At 41.6% G+C, this 23,610-nt stretch overlaps 3 protein-coding genes and 1 long non-coding RNA gene across 4 annotated transcripts; 1 reads left to right on the top strand and 3 right to left on the bottom strand.

Annotated features, from left to right (window-relative positions):
• Window positions 1-5,357: 5,357 nt before the first annotated feature.
• On the top strand, window positions 5,358-12,414 carry LOC130085805 (piggyBac transposable element-derived protein 4). The gene is made up of 4 exons (XM_056251759.1): window positions 5,358-5,489; window positions 10,610-10,723; window positions 11,091-11,922; window positions 12,095-12,414. The coding sequence occupies exons 1-4, from the start codon at window positions 5,358-5,360 to the stop codon at window positions 12,412-12,414; spliced, it is 1,398 nt and encodes a 465-aa protein (XP_056107734.1).
• A 3,348-nt stretch (window positions 12,415-15,762) lies between these two features.
• Window positions 15,763-16,110, bottom strand: LOC130085855 (uncharacterized). Its single transcript, XR_008807183.1, has 2 exons — window positions 15,952-16,110; window positions 15,763-15,873 (listed from the first exon to the last, which is right to left on the bottom strand). It is a non-coding gene; the product is annotated as an uncharacterized LOC130085855 (long non-coding RNA).
• Window positions 16,111-16,133: 23 nt separating this feature from the next.
• LOC130085852 (zona pellucida sperm-binding protein 4-like) lies at window positions 16,134-16,906 on the bottom strand. The gene is made up of 4 exons (XM_056251824.1): window positions 16,822-16,906; window positions 16,593-16,750; window positions 16,324-16,516; window positions 16,134-16,257 (listed from the first exon to the last, which is right to left on the bottom strand). The coding sequence occupies exons 1-4, from the start codon at window positions 16,884-16,886 to the stop codon at window positions 16,206-16,208; spliced, it is 468 nt and encodes a 155-aa protein (XP_056107799.1). The 5' UTR covers window positions 16,887-16,906; the 3' UTR covers window positions 16,134-16,205.
• LOC130085803 (uncharacterized) lies at window positions 16,894-17,923 on the bottom strand. The gene is made up of 3 exons (XM_056251758.1): window positions 17,131-17,923; window positions 16,958-17,053; window positions 16,894-16,919 (listed from the first exon to the last, which is right to left on the bottom strand). The coding sequence occupies exons 1-3, from the start codon at window positions 17,921-17,923 to the stop codon at window positions 16,894-16,896; spliced, it is 915 nt and encodes a 304-aa protein (XP_056107733.1).
• Between the last annotated feature and the right edge of the window lie 5,687 nt (window positions 17,924-23,610).

Genomic DNA, 23,610 nt, shown 5'->3' with positions numbered 1-23,610 from the left:
GGAAATTCTCCTCAACCACCACCAGAGGGTAGCATACACTGGATGATATGACAAAATCCGTAGTACACCAGATCACCACCACACACCAGCTTATTGGTGGAGAGGAGAGAGTGATGAAAACAATTAGAAGATGCGGGGAGGATTAGGAGACCATGATTGACAAAGGCCAATGGGCAAACTGGAGGTTTAGTAATATGGTTCAGTGAATCGTACAGAATACACATTTAAAAGAAATCAAAAGTAAACTTTGAGTAGCTACAACATAAGAGCAGCAAAGGTTTTGAAAGCTGAAAAAACAACAACAACCGTGCAGTACTGACTGCTTCTAAACATATTAGGACACAATATTCTTTACAAGGGGTATTATGAAGCCAGATGGGGCAAAAAGTTAACATTTAAAACAAAATCTCAATGGACCAGTTTTACATTTTTCTTAATGTAACATATCTCTTTATTCTAAAATCGAAGAATCCAAGAGGGTTTCGATTTCATGCTGAACAGTTCAGTGGCATTTAGATGTATTTCTCAGACTGGTTTCAAGGCATTCATAAATAATGTATTAATGTTTTAAATAAAACAAATTGTATTGAATATAGAAATATGAAATTTTTGGGGAAAAAAAAGAAATTATACTGAAACCGCCTGTAGGTGGCAACAAGTCACTATCTTAATAAGTGAGTCATTGATTAATTAATTAATTCATTGGTTCAAAACGGCTGATTTATTGAGGAATGAAGCAAATTACTATCTTTATGAATTGGTCATTGAATTGTTGATTCAGGCATTTGGTAAAAAATGCTGAATTATCCAAGAACGAAACACTTCTGTGTTGATCAAGTCAAGTCAAGTCACCTTTATTTATATAGCGCTTTTTACAATACAGATTGTATCAAAGCAGCTTCACAGTGATAACATGAAAATAATACAACAAAGTTTGTTTCTAAAAGAAAATTGCATCAACGTCCACCTTAAGTAAGGCAGATCAATAATATCATTGAATATTAAATGTCCCCAACTAAGCAAGCCAAAAGCCAAGGCAACAGTGGCATGGAACCAAAACTCCATCAGGTGACAGAATGGAGAAAATCAGATCAGAGACGCAACCATTCTGCTGTGACTCTGTTTGGAACTATTTTAGTGCAAAAACACTCAATATTGACAATATTGTGTCTAAAATGTAGCCTATACGTCGCATAATAACTTACATTTTTATCCATTATCTATTATGTATTTAATATATAGACCATTAATTTTAATTTTCAAGTTTCAGTTTTATTTGACTGATACACACAAACAACAAAAGCCTATCTCTCAGAAGCGTGCTCGTCGGGCTTTAAAGGTGCTCTAAGCGATGTCACGCGTTTTTTAGGCCAAAACATTTTTTGTCACATACAGCAAACATCTCCTCACTATCCGCTGGCTGCCTGTCCTCTGAACACACTGTAAAGAAACGCGATCTCTGTAGACAGCCCAGGCTCCACAAACAGCAACAAAAACAAACTGCAGCGACCCGCTCCCCGAAACATAACAAACTGTTCCAGCCAATGACCGACAAGAAGGGTTTGGGGGGTTAGTGTGCGGATGAGGAGGAGGGAGGGTCTAGCTAGCCTCCGTTTTGTTTGACAATAGTTCGAACGTCAACAAGAAGTGACGTCACCCAGGATCGCTTAGAAAACCTTTAAATGAAGTTCCTAAACGTAAGTTAGGGAGGAGCGAGCCCATCCAATCTTTCAATCAACAAACAGAGTATATAAGCAGCCGCTTACCTCTCCCTAGTATCAGCTGTTCCAGTATTCCATCAAACACTTCAACATCTTATAAAAGCAAGACTCGCACCTCTTCTACCTCCGTTTCTCTCCCGGTTCGGCGTTCTGAACCCACACAATCCCAACGCGCCGATCCAAAGGCCGCCGGCGCCGCCGCGGCTCACACTTCCTTGTCCGCCGGTATTTCCACCCTGCCAGCAACAGCGGCCGCAAAAAACAGTTCCGCTTCTTCTCCAGCTCTCACAAACTTCATGCAGTCAGCCCCACTCCCCAGGCAAGAACCAAACTCACAAACACATTCCTCCGACTTCCCTCTGCTTCTCCAGTTCTCTCTAAACTTCTTTATAATAACCCTTGTGCCAGGTCACCCTCGCACACAGTTACATTTCTCTCACGCTCAAACCAACCTACTCAAAGAGCGGATCCTAGCGCAAGGATGCCTTCGCTAGCCATCTTCCCTCTTTCCTTCCATTCCAATTCGCCTCACCCCTTTTTCCCCTTCTATCTTCCAATTGTCTCCTAATATTCTTTCCAGTTCACATCAGAGCGTGAGGTTGCCTCAGCAAAGGATTTCTACACTTTTTTACACAAAACCTCCCCTTCCTCTCACTTCAGGCCATGCCAGCCATCTTGGACACTAGCAGTCTTCTTCTTCTTCTTCGTCTTTTACTGGCGACTTGCAACCAAATGGAGCATTATCGCCACCTACTGTATCTTATTTACTTTTGCTTAAATCCTTAGGTTTAGTCCAGTTTGTTGTAGGTAAGATGATATGATTTTAAGCATCTTTCCGGATTTATTTGAGAAGATATTTGTAATGTTCATTTGTTTGATTCCTTCATGTTCCAGTCCATTCCTTAAATCCATTCTTCGATTTGAGTATTTAATGCACTCAAACAGCACATGTTCCACAGTTTCCACCAGCAGTGTTGGGGAGTAACGGAATATATGTACCGGCGTTACATATTCAGAATACAAATTATGAGTACGCCCATCTGTATTCCGTTACAGTTACAATTTAAATAGTTGGTATTTAGAATACAGTTACATTGTTGAAATCAATGGATTACATTACAATACTTCTCTGTTTCACGAGTTTAGTCACTCTCTAAATAAATTAAGGCAACTCAGCATTTCCCAGAAGCCCCAATGTGAAAACGAAAAAATGCGCGGTTTGCGTGATCAGTCACAATGAGTCGGAAGAGGAGCAGCGGGAGCTAGAATAGAGATGTAGCCAGAACTACAACAGAGACAGGGCAAGAATGCGTTTCTATCTCGGAAATTCAAACAGTATTTCACATTAAAGAAAGAGAAGGGAGAACGAAATATAGCCTAACTGTGCAGTGCAACCTCTGCTTGCCAGCAACCAACCTCCTTTCAGCGTCCAAAGACTCCACCTCCAACCTATAGAAGCATCTTAAAGTAAGTTATTTTCAGGTTTAGTCGTCTGCTTTCTGTTAATCCGTATGAAATGCGCATTTCTCTCTGGCGCAAAGATCGCGAGTCAGCATCGTCAACTTCATCTTTGCAGGCGACAGTGACAGACAGAAAACACTTGTTTATTAATAAACAATTAAAATATATCCTTGATATATTTGACTTATTCATAATCAATACTTTTGCCGACTCTTTGTGACAGCTTTTAGGTGCTTTATTGGCAGCGCCATCCCTACAACGCGTCACCACCGCATCAACATTCCGCATTCCTACACTAATAAAATTCAGTTCAATGTGGAAGTAATCAAGTATTCAGAATACGTTACTCAGATTGAGTAACTTAACGGAATACATTACAAATTACATTTTGGGGCATGTATTCCGTAACGAAATACGTTTTGAAAGTATCCTTCCCAACACTGGACACCAGTCAGTAATGGGACCCTCCGATCAACATTCATTTACTTTTCTCAACACTAACACTTGCTCCTCAGGTACAATCCGCTTGCCAGCCCATTCACTCTCAACAGCAGTCCATCTTCCAGCTCCTAACAATGCAATCGCCATGGAACCACTACCAGTCCCAGCCCATCTCCGTTCCCTAATTCTATCAGGTGCAACTATCGATCTTCCTTCTCTACTGACTTTCGTCCCTCTCAATGAATCCCACCGCTCGTTTGACTTAAATCGTTGATCTTACAAATTCTGTACAACCTTCAAAACGAGTTCTCACACTTTCAGAATTCTGCGTTGCTTTTGCCAGATACACAGAAGTAATTTGCACTTCATTTCCAGCCAGACGCAAGGAATTAAATGACTAACGTTACCTCTCTACCATAGCAGAGCTCAGTCTCTCTTTCGGAGGTAGTAATTTTTATACATACCATAAGCTTTTTCCAGCTAAATGCGCCGCCCGCGTCACACACTGGAACCAGTGTCCTTACTGGGGAGCCTTGGACCTCGAACTATATAACAGAGTCTTCTTAGGCGTTCGAAGCCCTTCTTGCACCATCTGCAGGTCTATCATTCATTCTACGTTCAGAATGTCCCCAAACCAACTCAGATCTTCCAACCCATCCAGCTCCTTTCCAAGAAAAATTCACTTCATATGTCCCTCAATCAAGGAATGACCGTAACCAGATTTTTACCTCAGTTCCAGGCAGACAAGTGTGCAACAGCTTTAATTCATCACGTTGCAACAGACAATGATGCCACTTCCTCCATGTCTGTAATTTCTGTGGCGGAGCTCACGCCCGTTCTATGTGCCCTGTGCGCCGCTCCTCAGCTAACTTTAACCGTCGACATTCTTTGCGTCTAGCTAACCACTCTCCGCTCAGGTCTTTTTCTCCTAACAAAACAAGAGCCCCAGACGCCATGTTCAATTTGGCTTTCTTTCGATCACCAAATCAAAATGCTAGGTCGATGGTCGTCCCTCGCCTTCGAAACATACGTTCGTTCAGATCTGCATAACATTAGACAAGCACAGCAAACACTAGCATCCCTCTAAGTCTGGACCGCTTCTCCCTACTATTTTGCATCTCCCCGCTTACCTAGCCCCGCAGGGCGTGTATTCATCTGGATGCAGTGAGAGCTCTCCCTTTTCAGATGTGCGTGACCTACCACTCCTGGAGTGGGGTCTCCCATCTGAATCGCCGTGTGGGCTCTTCCGTTCAGATGCATCATAGACTCTCCCGTTCGACTTGCTGTGTGGGCTCTCCCGTTTTGATCGCCGAGTGAACTCCCTATTTATACATATGGGGGGGCTCTCTCCTTCGAAACGCAGCGGGAGCTCTCCCGGTCGAATCGCAGTATGAGCTTCCGTTCGGGCGCCGTGGGGGCTCTCCCTTTCCGAATCGCTGTGTGATCCTTCATGTTCTTAACCATGGAGGCTCTCCCGTTCGGATCGCAGTGTGGGCCCTCCTATCCAAAAAACAGGACTGGAGGTACCAAGGATCGTACGTCCCTCGAACGCGACGGGCCATTATGTCTTTATGTGATCTCCGCCCCCTGCGTCAGAAGGATGGTAGTTCTGCATTTCCTATGTATACCGTAGGCTCCCTCTTGCTGCGTAGGGAGTTTCGCTTCAGATACTGGTGGCCCGTTTGCCTTTAGGGACGAGGACCTTCTTCCCCGTTTGTGACATCTGGAAGCCCCATGTTCTCTAACTCCATGGAGCTCCATGTCATGGATGTGGCAGGGCGTTCTCCAACCTCGTACTCAAACCTCCAGTCCCAAGATACTCCCGCAGGAGTAATTTCTGAAAGTCACTGCCGCAGCAGTGCAGCGGTGAGATGTACCCCAGTCAAATTTCCACAAGCCCATGTCGTTTCACTCCACAACGAATGCAGGCACACTCTTTCAAACACAGCTCCCGCCGGAGCTCCACTCATAGCCCCACATGGTGGGCATAGTAGGGAGACGCAGTTCCAGCCAGGAGCCCCATTAAACATATCACTGCCGCAGCAGCGTCCATCCATGCTCCATACAGCTTTCAATTTCCACTCTTTTGGGGGGTAACATACTTTAAGCTTATAGGCATCCTGTATTTGATCACGTTATTCTAACTTGCTGTCCCAAATATTTATTCAACACTTTTGGGGGGTATATCAGAGCTCGAGTTGAAGCTGCTTCATCGAGCCCCTCTCCAGCGGACAGCAAGCCAAATAAGTTTAACCTAATATCTTAAAGATTTTATGGGGAAACGAACTCGTTAAATGAAGTTCCTAAACGTAAGTTAGGGAGGAGCGAGCCCATCCAATCTTTCAATCAACAAACAGAGTATATAAGCAGCCGCTTACCTCTCCCTAGTATCAGCTGTTCCAGTATCCCTCCACCTCCCCAAACTCCACCTTCATCTTAGGTACCTTGCCCTTTAATTAACAGGTCCTACATTTAGCCACTGGGGGGTATATCAGAGCTCGAGTTGAAGCTGCTTCATCGAGCCCCTCTCCAGCGGACAGCAAGCCAAATAAGTTTAACCTAATATCTTAAAGATTTTATGGGCAAACGAACTCGTTAATAACGGCAAACGTTTTGATTGTGTCCTCGATTTTAATGTTTTCAGCAAGTTCGTGACCAATTGCAATTGTCGCTAGTCCATTAAGTCTGTCCTGTGTCATTGTACTTTGGAGATAATTTTTAATCAGTTTAAGCTTTGAGAAACTCCAGAGCTCTCAGAGAAGGGGAGTGTGAGAGGCATGCTCAATGCGACAAAAACATTTGGAAAAATTGATTCCATTCCTTTTTCACAGATGAATTTAAGCGCATCCAGTGGTTTAGATCCAGCACCAGGCGTCTGCCCAAAGCAGTCAGCTCTTCAAACAATTCATGCTCATTCAACATCCCGCGAGTCTCCATGAGTCAGGGCCTTTTCCAGTCTTAAGCAATCCTGAAGAACTATCATATTCTCCTTTTCTTTGAGAGATGCGATGTCATATAAAAAGCCAAATATGTGCCCATAACATAATACAGACATTATCTTAATTCCATAATGTCCTTAAACATAACAATATTGCTGGCCATAAACTGAGAAAGTGCGCGTCCGGTGTGCGATACCTCGAGTTGTCCTAGACGCGACACGGCGCTTCTCATCCGGTGTGCGACCCCCTTGCTGCTTGTGAAAAGTTTTTTTTTTTTACATTTTGCACCCATGTAGTGCATGTTCTGAAATTAAAATAAACATTGCCCTGATACATACACAGCGTTGTTAAGGTTTTTTTTTAGTCAGAAGCTATGTAGCTTCTTTTTTTTTTGTTCCGTTACCTCCAACCCCCGTTTTGAGTCGCCGGATCCACCCCCCCTCTGCCCTCCGGGACCTCCCACTTTACAAATTAAGCACTGACGACAACTAAATGGACAGCGCAAAGAAATAAGTGCAGGCCTCATCAAAGTCTGTAAACACAGCTATACCAGCAAGAATTTCATCTCACATTCTGGGGTGCGTTTCCCAAAAGCATCGTTGGCCAACTATGATCGCAATTTCCATTGAACTCTATTGGTAACGACGGAACTTGCGACCATAGTTGGCTTTGGGAAACGCACCACTGGATAAGAACCTCAAGAGCTCCTCAAATTGATGATTTAAAGGGGTCATATAATGGTACATGCACTTTTACAAGTTGATTGTACTGAAATGTGTGTTGGCAGTGCCTGTACACAACCATCATACAATGATAAAAATCTATCCAGTGTTTTTGTTTTAATCTACTTATATGTTTACCCCTGCTTCAAATCAAGCCGTTCGACCGTGTGACGTCGCACGCTCGGAAGCCCCTCCCACGATTGTTGATTGACAGCAGCATATCAACACAGACCCGCCCTCGCTCGTGAGCGAGCTGTCAATCATAGTCCGCGTGGACCGGCGCTCATTGTTGATGCTGGAGCACTGTCTATAAGCAGAATGGCGTCTGAGCGATTGTGGTGTTCTGTTCTTGGGTGTAATAACGAACACAGCAGTCATTTTAATGTTCCTAAATCCGAACCGCTGAAGACGCAGTGGCTGAGTTTGTTTTCGAAGGGAATATTTCCCACGAGCAACGTCAATGCTCTCATGTTTGCGCGAATCATTTCTCACCAGACTGCTTTATAAACGAGGGTCAGTATAAAGCTGGTTTTGCTAAGAAGCTGCTCATGAAAAAAGGATCGGTACCAGCTATTCGTGTTCCTGCTGAAGTGTTCCTGCTGAACAACTGAAGTGAGTGTAACGTTTTATTAAACTTTAGGCAAGGCAAGGCAAGTTTATTTATATAGCACATTTCATACACAATGGTAATTCAAAGTGCTTTACATAGGAGAAAATAAAATAATCAAAACAAATAAGAATAATTAAAACAGTTTAGAATAAAAAAATAAAATAAAGTATAGTAAAAACAGTCGGACGAACAGTGGCACAGTGCTCATTCAGTAAATGCATAGCTAAACAGATGTGTTTTGAGTCTGGATTTGAATGTGACTACTGTAGGAGCACATCTGATCTCTTCTGGAAGCTGGTTCCAGCTGCGGCTGGCATAATAGCTAAAAGCAGACTCTCCATGCTTAGAGTGAACCCTTGGTATTTCTAGCTGATGTGATCCTAATGATCTGAGTGATCTGTTTGGTTTATATTCAGTGAGCATATCTGCAATATATTGAGGTCCTAGGCCATTGAATGATTTATATACCAGTACTAATACTTTAAAATCAATCCTAAATGTAACTGGGAGCCAGTGTAAAGACCTGAGGACTGGTGTGATATGTTCATATTTTCTGGTCCTACTCAGAATCCTGGCAGCAGCGTTCTGTATGAGCTGCAACTGTCTTATGGTCTTTTTAGGAAGGCCAGTGAGGAGTCCATTACAATAATCCACCCTGCTGGTGATGAAAGCATGCACAAGTTTCTCTAAGTCTTGACTGGAAACAGAGCATCTAATTCTTGCAATATTTTTCAAATGATAGTATGCTGATTTAGTAATTGCTTTGACATGACTACTGAAACTAAGGTCTGACTCTAGAGATACACCAAGATTCCTGACTTGATTTTTTGTTGTTAGACCCCTAGAGTCAAGGTATGCATTCACCTTGAGAACTTCATCTTTGTTTCCAAACGCAATGACTTTATATTAATCTTTGCAAATCGCTAGCTGCACTGCACGCTTCACAATGAATGCGTCTAAGGTTTACACTCAGGGTGCATTACGGCATGTTTTCTATGTACGACGTTCTCAATATAATTCATAATCCCACGTTTATACTGAACACCACGTTATGGTTATTGTGTTATAAACGGTGTACGCATAGAACAGAGAGGCGGAGTCAGCAAAGCTCATTATCATTTAAAGTCATATACACTGAAACGCCGTGCTGAAAACAGAGCTGTTTTTGACCAGATAAAATAAATGTTTTCTTACAATACTAATGAGAATTTTTAATTAAAGTAGATTACAAACTTTTAATTTAGACCCTAAAGAATCATTAGCTTGTACAAAAATGGCATTGTATGACCCCTTTAAAGCATGTAATCATCCATCCTGTTGGCAAATATTTCCAACGAACATGCACCGATGCCATGGATGCTCGGGCGCCACCTACAGAAATGGTCGAGCAACTACGGAAAAATCAGCTAAGCAGAGAAAGTTTAAATCACACCTGCTAGTGCACTTCTCAAAATGTTTACGTACTAGGTCAGTAGGCGGTAGGGTACACCATGTTTTGCAGCTGTTCAAACACATGAGCATCTACTCTATGAAAGCAATCTGGTCAAATGTGTTTGACTACCTCTGGAAGTGGCCAAAAATAGACAAGCTCCAAAAAAGAAATTAGCCCCTTTTTACACCACAGTCCACTTGTGACCTGATGTAAAAAAATGCTTCTTAGTACCAGGTGTAAACAAGGCCTTGGACAGCTACCTAGTTGGGATACAACAGTTAACCCTTTGACACGTACGATCACACCGGTGTGATCAGTCTTGGCTGGTCCCTGGAGCGTACGATCACACCGGTGTGATTAGAACGTTCAGTGAATCACGTGATCAACTGCTAAATTCAAAATTTCAAACTTTTGCTTTTACTGCTTTCCCGCTTTGACTGGCACTGAGCCAGAGACGGACGTGCACAGCTCTCATCATTATCACAACTGTTCAGTGTATTTTAATGTTTATTTTAGGTTTCATTCACTTTAAATTACATTACACAATAACAAATATATAGTTTATTATTGCACACTAATATTTATAACAACAAAATAACCTTTTAAACATGATGTAATATTAATATTTATTCGAGTCAAACACACCTTGTAGAGAAAACGGCCTTTTCACACAGCAAGCGTCAGCGACGCGTGAGCAGCGCATATTTTTTTCGGCGTGCGACGTGCGTGCATGTTAATCAATGAGTGGATTCACACCAGGAGCAGGAGCAGCGCGTGAGCCTCAAGCAGGAGCGTCGCGTGAGATGCAGTGAAGCGGGGGTTACTGTCATATATTTCGGGAGACATGGATGATCTTGCATGTTGTAAATCCAGCAGGCTCCAAGTCCAACTCTCCATCAGTGTTGTAAACAAATAATGGCGGCGCCCATAGCCCGTATATCTTACCGATCAACTAACATGGATCTTTTTTTCTCTAAGTATTAAAACCAAATTAGGAGTTCCCTTACATATATTTAACGATGTTAATAACTACAAGTTTGTAAATATTTTGTATAATAAATTAAAAAAGATTTTAACTGTCATGCATTGCGAGTCTTTTTTTCCCGCTGACAAATGATGTAGAGCTGACGTCACCGTTACCTCACACTCGCCTTTGTTCTAATTTAAAGACAAAACTTTAATCAAGCTCACCAACTTCAGAGAAAATGACAGAAAATTTATATAAAAGACGACAACTGACAAATGAGGAAATTGAGGACATTTTTTTTAATTCTGATGAGGAGATTTTTGACAGCGAGGCAGAGAGTGACAGCGATGAAGATCTTCCCCCAAACCTTGAAGCTCTTGACAACATTGCAGATGAAGAGACGACACCAGTCCTAAATGAGGCAGAAGAGGTAAACTCATTGTTATGGAAGGCAACCAACCTTTTTAATCCTCCTGGGCCAGGCAATTTTGACAACCAGCTCTGTGGTGTGCAAAATCCACCAGAATCACCCAGTGAGGTCAATTGTTTTAAATTGTTCCTCACAGAAGATGTCATGGGAGAAATTGTGGAGGAAACAAACCGCTTTGCCTCTGACTTGCAAGAAAGGGAAATTAAAGGAAAGCTGGTTAAATGGGTTCCAACAAATATCCCTGAAATGTACACATTTTTAGTGGCAGTTCTCTTAATGGGGGTGATAAAAAAAACCATCACTTCGTGATTACTGGAGCACAGACCCCATGCTCTTGACCCCATTTTTTGGGTCTTTGTTCTCACAGGATCGCTTCCTTCTGCTCCTCCGCTGTCTTCACTTCGCAAACAATGCGACAGCAGTTTCCAATGACCCGCTGAAAAAAATCAGACACATATTTACTGCTCTCACCTCCTCCTTTCGTCGCATTTTTGTGCCATACAGGGATCTGTGTGTGGATGAGTCTCTGATGAAGTGGAAAGGCAGGCTGGCATTTCGTCAGTTCATTCCATCTAAACGGCACAGATTTGGGGTCAAGTTTTTTGTTTTGTGTGATGTGCTAACTGGTTATGTGGAGGACATGATAATTTACACCGGATCTACCACTGACATCCAACATTACCCAGGACTTGGGATTTCTGGGTCCGTTGTGATGACACTTCTAGCACCTTACCTAAAAAAATGTCATGTTCTTTATGTGGACAACTGGTACAGTAGTCCCACACTTTTCCAGCACCTCTTGTCACTTGGCACTGGAGCTTGTGGGACCGTGCGTGCAAACAGGAAAGGAATGCCAAAGTTCACCTGTAAGATGAAAAAAGGTGAGGTGGAATTCGAAGAGAATGGGTCACAGATGGCAGTAAAATGGCACGACAAGAGGGATGTTCATGTCCTTACCACAGTCCACCCAACTGGTATGGCAGCTACAGGCAAGCTTGATCACATCACTGGGCAACCAAGGATGAAGCCAGTCTGTGTGCTGGAGTATAACGAAAAGATGGGGGCAGTTGACAAAGCTGATATGATGACTGGTTTCCATGAATGCACCAGAAAGTCTACCAAGTGGTACAAGAAGATATTTTTTCATGTACTTGACACTGTTTTACTCAACAGCCACATCGTCTACCGGCAAATTACTGGTGAGAAATGGATACAAATCATCTAATAATAAATATAAACAAGATAAAAAGTGATAACATTTTTAATTAATGTAATCTAAAGTGTTAACAAATTCACAATAATAAACAGACCACACTGTCACATACTATTCTATTCTCCTCACTCCCTATTGATGTGCTCTACTATGAGTAGGAAAGGAAATCACCTCCCTACAATTCAGGACGAACCTGATGAGAGGGCTGCTGGAGGAGTACAGCACATTGCGCGGTCCAACCAAAGGAGGCCGTCCGGCCTTGGACACTCCTCTGCGCCTTACAGCCAGGCATTTCCCATCTGAAGTCCCTCAGACCACTTCCCAGGGCAGCAAGACCAGGCGGCACTGCAAGGTCTGCCTCTCCAGCACATGCAAGGGCAAGCAGAGGCGCCTCACCAAGCACATGTGTGTGCCATGCAACACTCCCTTGTGTGCTGTCCCATGTTTTGAGGAGTACCACACACTGAAGCATTATTAAGCCTGTAAAAAGTCAGAGTATATTAATTAATTTATGATGATACTATTTTAATTATTATTTATTGTAAATATATTATTAAGTATAAAGGTATGTATAATAGTTTGTTTTAAACTAAAACATTTATCAAAAGTCAGAGTATATTTATAGAATTTTTGTTTGTTTGTTTATGATGATACTATTTTGATATTCATTGTAAATATATTTGTTATCTGTTTTGTAATTATATTAGTAAGTATAAACGTATTGTGTTAAAAAAAACATTTAACTTGCATTAAAATAGCTTAATAAAACATACATGAAATGTGTACATTTTGTGATTTCTTTTTAACAAATGTCATACGTTTGAATTCTATGAATAATGCTAAACTTGTACTATACATATATCTCACTAGCAAAGCAGAGAACAGCTACATGGTATGACATCGTTAAAGGGATAGTTCACTTTAAAATGAAAATTCTGTCATCATATACTCACCCTCAATTTGTTTCAAACCTGTATGAATTTCTTTCTTCTGCTGAACACAAAAGATGATATTTTGAAGAATGTCAGTAACCAGACAGTTAACTGGAGCCATTGACTTCCATAGTATATTTTTTTCCTACTATGGAAGTCAATGGCTCCAGTTAACTGTCTGGTTACTGACATTCTTCAAAATATCTTCTTTTGTGTTCAGCAGAAGAAAGAAATTCATACAGGTTTGAAACAAATTGAGGGTGAGTATATGATGACAGAATTTTCATTTTAAAATGAACTATCCCTTTAAATTATATTTCCAACAAACATTTGAGCAAGCTAATAAGTGAGGTGTGACCATATATAATTGTATATATGTATATCACACAGCTTGCTCAAATGTTTTGTATATAGGAAAATATAATTCAACAATGTCATACCATGTAGCTTTTCTCTGCTTTGCTATTGAGAGATATAAAACTCAGTTAACTCATATTAACTAAAACAAACAAGAAAATCGATGTAAAGGATTTAACGGCAAATATGTGCTTTGGTATATTCATGTTATGTATAACGTATCAATTCAACTGAACCCCGACTTTACCTCCTGAATGCACGGATTACTGAACATATTTATTTGCAATGTGCAAAACAGCACGTTGACAGACAAACAAACCGTAATGACCACATTATTGAGCACTGTCCGTTTTACGTTCTTTATTCATATTTATTGCATGCTTGTAAATAATTCTAGATGCTTCAGAATACAATTAAAAACTTAAATATAACTCACCGATTGTCACCCGGCTGTTTTGAGGGTGATGCAAAGAACCATGTGCAAGAGAAATTCAAAGCGGGGGGGGGGGGGGGGACATAAACAAAACAATATCAACCATAGTCGGTACACGCTAACAAATTATTTGAGAGGTTTTGAATAAAAAAATAAAGCGAAACATTCAAACTACTCACCTGCAGACGGTTATCCATCGTGTGCGCCATTGAGACTGCGAAATGTCACGTGACAAGGTTCATGCGTCTCCATGGAAATTAGAACGCGATTGATTGCAAAATAACGGTCGCAGAAAAAAACTCACGCCAGGCTGCCAGTCTGACTATTTTAGAACGTACGTGCGAAAGGGTTAAGGGATTAATGCTTAAATGAAAGCAGTCTACTTTTCAATAAACATTACTGGGACTAGCCTGGAATAAAACCACTATCAACCTGCACTCATCCTTTATCCCAAGATATGAGTCTATACTTGCGTGACTGTAAAAAAAGCATTACAAAAAGCCAACAAGTGACCTTAGAGGGAGTTTGGGCATCAATACATGCAGTTATGCTAGTCCAGCCATAAAGTCATATGTAAAGCCTCAGACAGTAGCTAAAACCTTCATTTGCAGTGATGGGAATAACGGCGTTATAAATAACGCCGTTACTAACGGCATTACTTTTTCCAGTAACGTGTAATCTAATTGATTACTCTTCTCATCTTAATTACGCCGTTACCGTTACTGCCAAAAAATGCGGCGCGTTACTATAACTGATGAAGCTGTTTTTTGTTTTTTTCATCAGACCAACTAGATCTCTGCGCGAGAGGCAAATACTTTTTTTTACTGTTTTTCCTTGGTTAGTGGGCAGAGCACGAGACAAGCGCATAAATGCTGACGATTGGCTGAGGTAGAGTAAAATGTCATTGTAAGCCAATCAGAGGTAGAGTTGGGCGGGTGTTCGAAAGCACGCATAGTAGTGATGGGCATTCGGCTCTTTTGACTCAGCTCACTGAAAAGAGCAGGCTCTTTTGGCTCACAAACGGCTCTTTAAATGACTTTGACTATAATATTTAAATTTTTATTACATAATTATTTAATTTCTATAGGCTAAATTTGTAAAAATAGAGTCGGCTCTTCAGATATGCGAGCCAGCTCCCGACGTTCACCTAAAAGAGCCGGCTCTTAGAGTAACTAACTTTTAGAATCGCGAACGACCCATCAAAAGCTCATTCGCGAACGAGTCGATCCATCATCACTAACGCTCATTCGCGAACGACCCATCATCACTAACGGCTAACGCTCATGAATTGCGAACGACCCATCATAACGCATAGTCGGACAGGACAGGACACACAAGGAACAACACAAGCCAGTCAGTCAACTAGAGACAGGTATGGCGACTAGCTTAACAAGCTTAATTTAATTTTGCCCAGTTGTGGCCTGTTGAGGGGCAATAAATATCAAAAGTTCCAAAACATCTATTGTGTTATTTGCATTGATCCACTATATAAACATAATATCTACATACATGGCATTTGATTGGAGGCTAGTCTCACTTTGTCCCACAGCAACATTTTTTTTTTTTTTTTTTTGATGTGTGTACAATGTTTCATGTTTCTGTTAATAATGTATTGTATTAAGTGTCCATTTTATTATAATATTCAGATTTATCATAAATAATTGAACATGCACATGTATTTTAAGTTCCGTTAAAGAGGGGTAGAGGTCGGGTCACATTTGAGCATTTAAAATTTAATTTTACTTGAAAGTAACGCAATAGTTACTTTAAGTAACTAGTTACTTTTAAAATTTGTAACTGAGTATCTAATTTAGTTACTTTTTGGCAGAAGTAACTAGTAACTGTAACTAATTACTTTTTAAAAGTAACTTGCCCAACGCTGTTCATTTGATATGTGAAACATGAACAGGGGCCCAAGTTAACAACTAGAACTTGGCAAATAGTAAAGTTAAATGGCTTATGCAGAAACTTGGCTTGTTCAATTCAAGTCAAGAATCTCAATGCACGAAAGAAAAAGGTTTAGTAGTGCAGCCCTAGAAGTCAAACTGAGAACAGTCATGAAACATCCAACTCCAGTCAGAAATGAATACCAAAGAGAAACATGTTGAGTTTCATGAAGTTTATTAAAACACTAAAATTCACTTGACCAGGTTAACTTCTCCACTAGACACCACAGTTTGCCCACTAGAGATGGTCTTGACGTGCGTGTCTCTTCCTGTAAAAAGTGGTAGAAGCATGAGGGGCATTTAAATAAGTTCTCAGTTCCTGAAGTCAACTTACAGCAAGCACTCACTTTTCCTAGTGCAGCTTTGCTCACAGGAGCCAGAGGAGGGATGGCACACCACTGTACTACAGTGGATGAAGATCTAACAGAGGGGGAAAGGGTTAAGCCATATAATTCACTGTAAAAAGCACTAATATTAAGGGTTGAGGCAAGGCTGCAGAGCATACGGTTTCCCGCAGAGGAGCCAGTGATGCTGGATTTACAAATGTGAACATCTTCACAACAAAGCGCTTGTAGTGGGTCGGGAACTGAAGACCAGATGATCAAGACACTGGAACCAATGTGGTCAGGTAACGATCATCCTGGTAAGGACACCTGAAAGGCAAAGAGGCAGTCAGAAATGCCTTACAGCACAGATGGATAAAGACGGGCCTTACTCACCCATCAACCAGAAGATCCCATTGGGGTAGACTGAGTGGACTGGGGGTTGATGTCGCCCAGCAACGTCCCAGCATCAGGACAATGTTGGGGTCGGTCCTCTCCAAAATGTGCACCTCAACATACACAGGCTCCCGCAGGACTTTTGTAACTGGATAATCAGCATCACTGTAGTAGGACGTGTACGCCTCGTCCCCTGAGGAAGAATACAGGGTTTAACTTGAAACTGGAGTTTTAGAAAGGCTTTAGGCATACTTGGGACAAACACTTACCTTCTGCACAGCCTTTGGTGACACATTGACCATTTGCCAGTCTAAGCTCCACCCTGAGGGGTCCAGGAGCAGCTACTGGTGGAGGTGGAGGAACGGTGTTGACCTCCACAACCAGAGCTTCCACAGAGGTACCAGAGTACCTACACTGGAAGAGAAGCCTGGACGACAAACAGTGAGCTTGTAGCATTTGTCAATGATTCACATTTATGATAAAGCATACATCACTTACTCAAAATGGCTGTCCCTTGTGATGGAACCAAGTGGTCCGACACCTACTTCATATGAGGAGGACATTCTGTTTTCATACACCACATATCCGCTGTCCTCCTGCAAATAGTAACATTGTTGGCATCCATTCTTTCCACCCAGGAGACGGACTGAATCCAGGCTCAATCGAGGCAGCGTAACATCTCTAGCCACCACTACCACAAACTGACCATCTCTTATACACTGGACAGTCACTGGAACGAGTTACAAGAGCAGGTTATTGCTGAGGATCAGTTTAACATGAATGCCTCTACATTGACTCCACTCTTACCTGCCTTCCCATAGTAACACTGCTGTCCATTAAAGCAGCAGTTGATAGCAGCACACTCAGCACCACTGATACCAGGTGGTCCACATTGGATCTGATCATAATCAGCTACAGTACATTTGTCAAGGGGCTCTGCCTTTGCCACTGGCTGCTTAGGCTGAAACTGCTGAGGAAACTGTTGACTAGCTTGCTGTTGAACTGACTGAGGAAACTGGTGACTAGCTTGCTGTTGAACTGACTGAGGAAACTGGTGACTAGGTTGTTGAACTGACTGAGGAAACTGGCGACTAGCCTGTTGAACTGACTGAGGAAACTGGTGACTAGCTTGTTGAACTGACTGAGGAAACTGGTGACTAGCTTGTTGTTGAACTGACTGAGGAAACTGGTGACTAGCTTGCTGTTGAACTGACTGAGGAAACTGGTGACTAGGTTGTTGAACTGACTGAGGAAACTGGCGACTAGCTTGTTGAACTGACTGAGGAAACTGGTGACTAGCTTGTTGTTGAACTGACTGAGGAAACTGGCGACTAGCTTGTTGAACTGACTGAGGAAACTGGTGACTAGCTTGTTGTTGAACTGACTGAGGAAACGTTTGACCTGCTTGCTGTTGAACCTGCTGAGGAAACCATTGACTAGCTTGCTGTTGAACTGGCTTCTGAAACCACTGGTCAGTTTGCTGGAACATCAGAGCTTGAGGATTCTGGGTCAGATCACTCCACTTCGGAACAGCATGACAGAAAGCACAGAACCAAACAAAAAGTGCCAGAGACTGAACAGCACACCAACTTCCTGCCATTGTTCAACAGCTAGTCCCACTGCTGAGATGCTGCCCTTTGGTCTTTTTGTACTCTACAGACTTTGGGTAATTAATGATAATCCCTCCCTCTTCATTAATAGTCATGATTCTCCAGACTTGCACTCCAGAGTGGGAGTTTATGCAACTAGGTGATTCCAATTTTCTTGTTTTTCCACCCTTTTGAACATACATAAAACCACATTGAGCTGATTTCAGAATAGTATGCTAGTACTATTTCTGCCATTCTGAATTCAGCCTTATTTTATCCTTCAGTAGCTGAATATTATATTAGATGTTTTAGCTATTCTGGATTGTTTTTTTCTTTGAAACATATCATAGAGTTCTCATGGCAACAGACCTGTATATTCAGGGTATGATTGAATAACAACAATGGACTAATAACAGAAACGTTTTTCCTTTGATATTTTCGTGGGGGGACGACAACCTAGGATGACCACCTCTCCCGCATTCTGCGGGACAGTCCCGAAATTGTGAGTTTTGTCCCGCAAGACATAAATAGTGTCCCGCATTTCAGTTATGTCTGTATTATTATTATTATTAATCTTTTTTCCATCCCTAAAATTACAATACCACAGTAAGAAATATAATAAAAACTGTGCCTGGCATTTAAAAATCTATTTGTGCAGCCGTCATGTTCAAGCTGTGGAAATAACCAACCAACATACGCAATCGTAGAGAGGTTTTCCCGCTGACGACAACCAGGGCTTAATTTGAGCCGGAACACGCCGGAACATGTTCCGGCACCTCCTGTGTCACTATGGCAAATTAATAATTACTGTTTGTGTAGTGTTCAATGTTGTTATCTGTCTTGTTAGTCTTTATTCCCCATTGAAGTTCCACAAAAATCTTGATTGCGCAGTTTCGATTCGTTTTTGAGGTGAATTTTCAGGGTAAAGTGGGTCGCACACCGGACAAGAAGCGCAGCGCCACGTCTTTAAAATTCTAACACATTATTCTCTATGTACACACACCAGCAGCGCCATTCGGCGTTGTTAATGTAAAAACTGTCTGACTTCACCCTGTGCTGCATGCAATATACATTTAGTTTTACATTCATTTACAGAAATCAGTTGCTTGAATGTAAATTGCTGATGTTATCGGGTTTTCAGGTGAGATTCTCAATTCATTAAGTTAACGGACACTCTGAGGTGAAGTGTTCAGAGTCTGCAGACTAGCAACGATTGTACAGTACAATCATAACATAATACAGACATTATCTTAATTCCAAAATGTCCTTAAACATAACAATATTGCTGGCCATAAACTGAGAAAGTGCGCGTCCGGTGTGCGATACCTCGATTTGTCCTAGACGCAACGCGGCGCTTCTCGTCCGGTGTGCGACCCCCTTGCTGCTTGTGAAAACGTTGTTTATTTTTACATTTTGCACCCATGTAGTGCATGTTCTGAAATTAAAATAAACATTGCCCTGATACACACACAGTGTTGTTAAGGTTTTTTTTAGTCAGAAGCTACATAGCTTTTTTTTTTTTTTTGTTCCGTTACCTCCAACCCCCGTTTTGAGTCGCCGGATCCACCCCCCCCTCTGTGCTCCGGGACCTCCCACTTTACAAATTAAAGGCACACTGCGGAACTTTTGGCCACTAGTGGCGCTCGACCTGTAACTTTCACGTCTAGCGTCCCTAGAGGCCACAAGCTCCGCAGCACTGTCGCAAAAGTCAACAAACAGTCAACCGGTCCGCCCATAGACAGTGGGTCAGCTTCCTGTGTCTTTAGATTTTGTGTGCTTGCAGTGTTTGAGGCGGGCAGCCTGGCCGCGCTCGATTCCCTTATAGCAGTCTGCTGAGAGAGAGCGAGCGGCTTAGTGCTAACATGTCTGTGAGTGAATGTGGGCGCGGGACGGCGGGCCGGGCACATTTACTGCACTAAAAACACCGTCGGCCTGAGCTGACTGTAACTTATGTGTGTTGGTTTCGTTTTACAGAAACCGTGGGACATGTTGTGTGTAGTGTTTGTGGGCAGTGAGTCGTGGGAACGTTCACTACATTTAATGTACATTTGACATGAGTCGATTTTATTTGTTCGAGCCCTGCACTGTGGCGGGCTGTGTTTGTGTGTAGAAATGAACAATGGGCTGTGGGCATTTTATTACACTCATAATAACACCATCGGCTGTGGCCGGAATACCAGAAAATACTACACTGCTTATATGATTTATCTGTGTCACCTTGGAAACGGCATTTGTGTGCAGGCAAGCGTTAGCATCGGTCGGCCACCCATCCTCCTCCTGTAGCTCACGCCAGCGAGCGAACGCTGGACCAATGGTGATCCTCGTCCTGGCTTTTCATTTGTCACTATGCCTTTTTCTTTTTTTTAGTGTCCTCTGACAAAACCTTTGCCTTCTTCCTTGTAGCTGTTGGTTCGGCCATGACGAAAACATACAGACGGCAATCAAACGCGAGTTGAGCACTCACGTCAGAATCTGAGGAAGTTGTGGGTGGTGGGGGAAGTGACGTATGCCGTAAAGCGGTCGAATTTTGTAGTTCTTTTTGTGCTCGGGTTCCTACCCGAACCCCGAAGTTACATAGTGCTAGGAAAAGCGATACAGACACCTTCAGGCTACAGCAGACGTGTCATTCAACCTATTGTAAGTCGATGTACCATCTCAATGGGTTTTGGTAATATATTATAAAGGTTGAAAAGTTCCACAGTGTGCCTTTAAGCACTGACGACAACTAAATGGACAGCGCAAAGAAATAAGTGCAGGCCTCAAAGTCTGTAAACACAGCTATACCAGCAAGAATTTCATCTCACATTCTGGATAAGAACCTCAAGAGCTGCTCAAATTGATGATTTAAAGCATGTAATCATCCATCCTGTTGGCAAATATTTCCAACGAACATGCACCGATGCCATGGATGCTCGGGCGCCACCTACAGAAATAGTCGAGCAACTACGGAAAAATCGGCTAAGCAGAGAAAGTTTAAATCACACCTGCTAGCGCACTTCTCAAAATGTTTACGTACTAGGTCAGTAGGCGGTAGGGTACACCATGTTTTGCAGCTGTTCAAACTAGGGATGTGCACGAATTTTCGAATATTCGATATGTAATTATTATTCGAAAAATAAAATACTATTCGAATTTTACTACATTGCTTTGCTGGCCGTAAATGCAGTGAATCCATGATAAATCCCAAGCACTAACTCGCAGTTATAATTAAATGCACTGGGTGGCGCTGTGGAGTGTGTTAACAAGTTGTGTGTATTTGATCACATAATGTTGTCGTCTGCCTCGCGAAGTTTGGAATTACTTGAAAATGATCTTACTAAATGGAATTACTTTTGATCGAATTAATTAATTAATCTGAGTTATAATATCACCACAATGAGAAATCACATGAAATCCAAACAGTCGAATGAGGAAAGATAGCTGTCCATAACTGCATTCACGACTGCAGGTAAGCGCAGCTGGACCCCGCGTGAAATGATAACTTATCTTATAGCAAAATGATTTTGAGACATATACTTCCTTTAGGTTTCGTTGAGGGAGACAGGTTTAAGAACAGAAAACGCAAAGTGCTGTTAGAAACTTAGAACGCCGTTATCTTTGTGTCTCTGAAGCGTCTGTCAGCAAAGCGCCTTTTCTCCCTCGAGCATAAATTGCTGGCGGCGTCCCTGCATGTGGATATTGTTTTTCTCAATAAAAACGTGAAACAATATAAACACGATAATCATATGCTGACTCGTGTGTGTGTGTGTGTGTGTGTGTGTGTGTGTGTGTGTGTGTGTGTCTGTGTACGTTCTGTACGATATCTGGCACAATCTGCTTTATTAGGCGTTTTTTTTCCCGTTCGCGCTGCTTAAGCATGCTTTTATTAATGCTTTTGTTTTTTATATTTTTTGTTGACACATAGGCCTACTGTTTAATGTTTTCAACTAAAAGAAAACTTTAACATATATTGTAAGCTTGTTGTGTATATTGCCTAATTGTAAGCTTGTTCAGAAATGGTGACAAAAACGTGAAAAATATAACTTAAAAAATAACGTCTTTTTCATTAAACGTCATTTAAATAAACGAATATTCGATTTTTATGAGCCCGAATATTCGAATGCAATATTTTTGAAAAATGCCCATCCCTAGTTCAAACACATGAGCATCTACTCTATGAAAGCAATCTGGTCAAATGTGTTTGACTACCTCTGGAAGTGGCCAAAAATAGACAAGCTCCAAAAAAGAAATTAGCCCCTTTTTACACCACAGTCCACTTGTGACCTGATGTACAAAAATGCTTCTTAGTACCAGAGGTGGGCACAAATACATCAAAAACTATTTTGTTACAAAATACAAATACTGGCTCATGAAATGTAACAAAATAAAATACAAAATACTGATGTGAAAAATGTATTTAAATAAAATACAAGTAATTAGTATTTTGAAAATACAAAAATACTCCCACAATAATCTTAAGTCTTTTTTATTGTATTACTGAAAGGTCAATAACACAAATAGTAGCAATAACACAAATATGATAAATGTGTAAATTCAAAATGGCGAAGTAGCAAAATAAAAAAGTATGGGCATTTCACTAAATCTCTACAGGGCCTGAAATAGCTCCCTCTGACGTAAATGGCATGTATAGCTAAGTTCACATCAATGGTGTGGTAGTTTTATACAAAATCAATATCAATATTTCTCAGATGTAATACGTTTATATTGTGAACGCTTGCTTAGCATGGAGATTTCAGTGGAGTTACGACAGACGCGCTGTTTCATAATAGGTAGGGCATATGATGTCCTTTTATGAATGACAACACAGTGCATTGATCTCATAAGGCACAATTATTTTCTCGATAATGCCATTCAGTGTGCAATATGTGTGTGTGTAGACTGTATATTTTTCACAAAACACTTTACCTTAAAAGTGCTATCAGCGATTTCAGGCCCAAAAAAGGCCGAAACATAAATTATCACATTCATCTAATTTTTCCTAGGGTGAAATCACCGACAGGGTGTTGTGAGGTTTTGCTCCGACTTCGCGTGCAGCCGTGCACGAGTGCAAAACCTCACAACACTGTCGGTGATTGGTTGGAACCAGTGATGCGCGGGTCAATGTATAAACAAACCGCACCCGACCGACGTTTTCAACTAACCTGCCCGCAACTCGGACCGCAAAAAAAAGAAAAGAAAATATTGTACCCGACCCGCTTCCTGACCCACATTTTTTAAAAGTAGTAAATGCTCAAAAGTAGTAGCGTCATTGGGCCATAGACGTATAGGAACTTGGGGTGCGGGGGAGTGTGGCCGCTTTTGGAAAAGTGTGAAAGCCCTTAGGAGCGCAAACTGTTCTTTTTCTGAATGCTGTATGATATAGCCTAGTGTTATGTAATAAAGGCTTGATTTATTCATTTATTTCGTTTCATTTTCTTAACAATTAAGATGCTGCATGTGTTTATCCAGTCTAATCTAAGTGTGCGTCTCTCCCCCGACTTTCCCAACAAAAATCCCGCCCCCTCTCAGAAAATACACTGACATTACTGAGCTATATGCGTTTAAAAGTAACCTATTAAAATGGTACAATGGCATTGCTCAGTTCAACGTGTTGGGAAATCGGGCATTTTACGTCAGCATTTATTCAAAAGTTAATAATGCTCAACATTCAAAAGGTAAATAAGGATTTCCCACTTGTATTAGTAGGCAGCTCGTGCGT

This window comes from Rhinichthys klamathensis, unplaced genomic scaffold, assembly GCF_029890125.1.
Source record: "Rhinichthys klamathensis goyatoka isolate OS25496 unplaced genomic scaffold, OSU_Roscu_1.1 h1tg000090l_1, whole genome shotgun sequence".
Taxonomy (NCBI): Eukaryota; Metazoa; Chordata; class Actinopteri; order Cypriniformes; family Leuciscidae; genus Rhinichthys; species Rhinichthys klamathensis.
This window is presented reverse-complemented; position numbering and strand designations above follow the sequence as displayed.

What these genes read in the sequence shown, in the direction of transcription:
- LOC130085852 (XM_056251824.1), bottom strand. Translation starts at nt 16,886, where the DNA reads ATGTCCTCCTCATATGAAGTAGGTGTCGGACCACTTGGTTCCATCACA. An exon ending in ACAAGGGACAGCCATTTTGA is followed by an intron (nt 16,751 to 16,821) that starts GTAAGTGATGTA and finishes TTTGTCGTCCAG; the next exon opens with GCTTCTCTTCCAGTGTAGGT. An exon ending in CACCAAAGGCTGTGCAGAAG is followed by an intron (nt 16,517 to 16,592) that starts GTAAGTGTTTGT and finishes ATTCTTCCTCAG; the next exon opens with GGGACGAGGCGTACACGTCC.
- LOC130085805 (XM_056251759.1), top strand. Translation starts at nt 5,358, where the DNA reads ATGTTCTCTAACTCCATGGAGCTCCATGTCATGGATGTGGCAGGGCGT. An exon ending in ACTGCCGCAGCAGTGCAGCG is followed by an intron (nt 5,490 to 10,609) that starts GTGAGATGTACC and finishes TCTGATGAGGAG; the next exon opens with ATTTTTGACAGCGAGGCAGA. An exon ending in TCCTAAATGAGGCAGAAGAG is followed by an intron (nt 10,724 to 11,090) that starts GTAAACTCATTG and finishes TTGTTCTCACAG; the next exon opens with GATCGCTTCCTTCTGCTCCT.
- LOC130085803 (XM_056251758.1), bottom strand. Translation starts at nt 17,923, where the DNA reads ATGGCAGGAAGTTGGTGTGCTGTTCAGTCTCTGGCACTTTTTGTTTGG. An exon ending in GTGTTACTATGGGAAGGCAG is followed by an intron (nt 17,054 to 17,130) that starts GTAAGAGTGGAG and finishes AACTCGTTCCAG; the next exon opens with TGACTGTCCAGTGTATAAGA. An exon ending in GGATTCAGTCCGTCTCCTGG is followed by an intron (nt 16,920 to 16,957) that starts GTGGAAAGAATG and finishes TACTATTTGCAG; the next exon opens with GAGGACAGCGGATATGTGGT.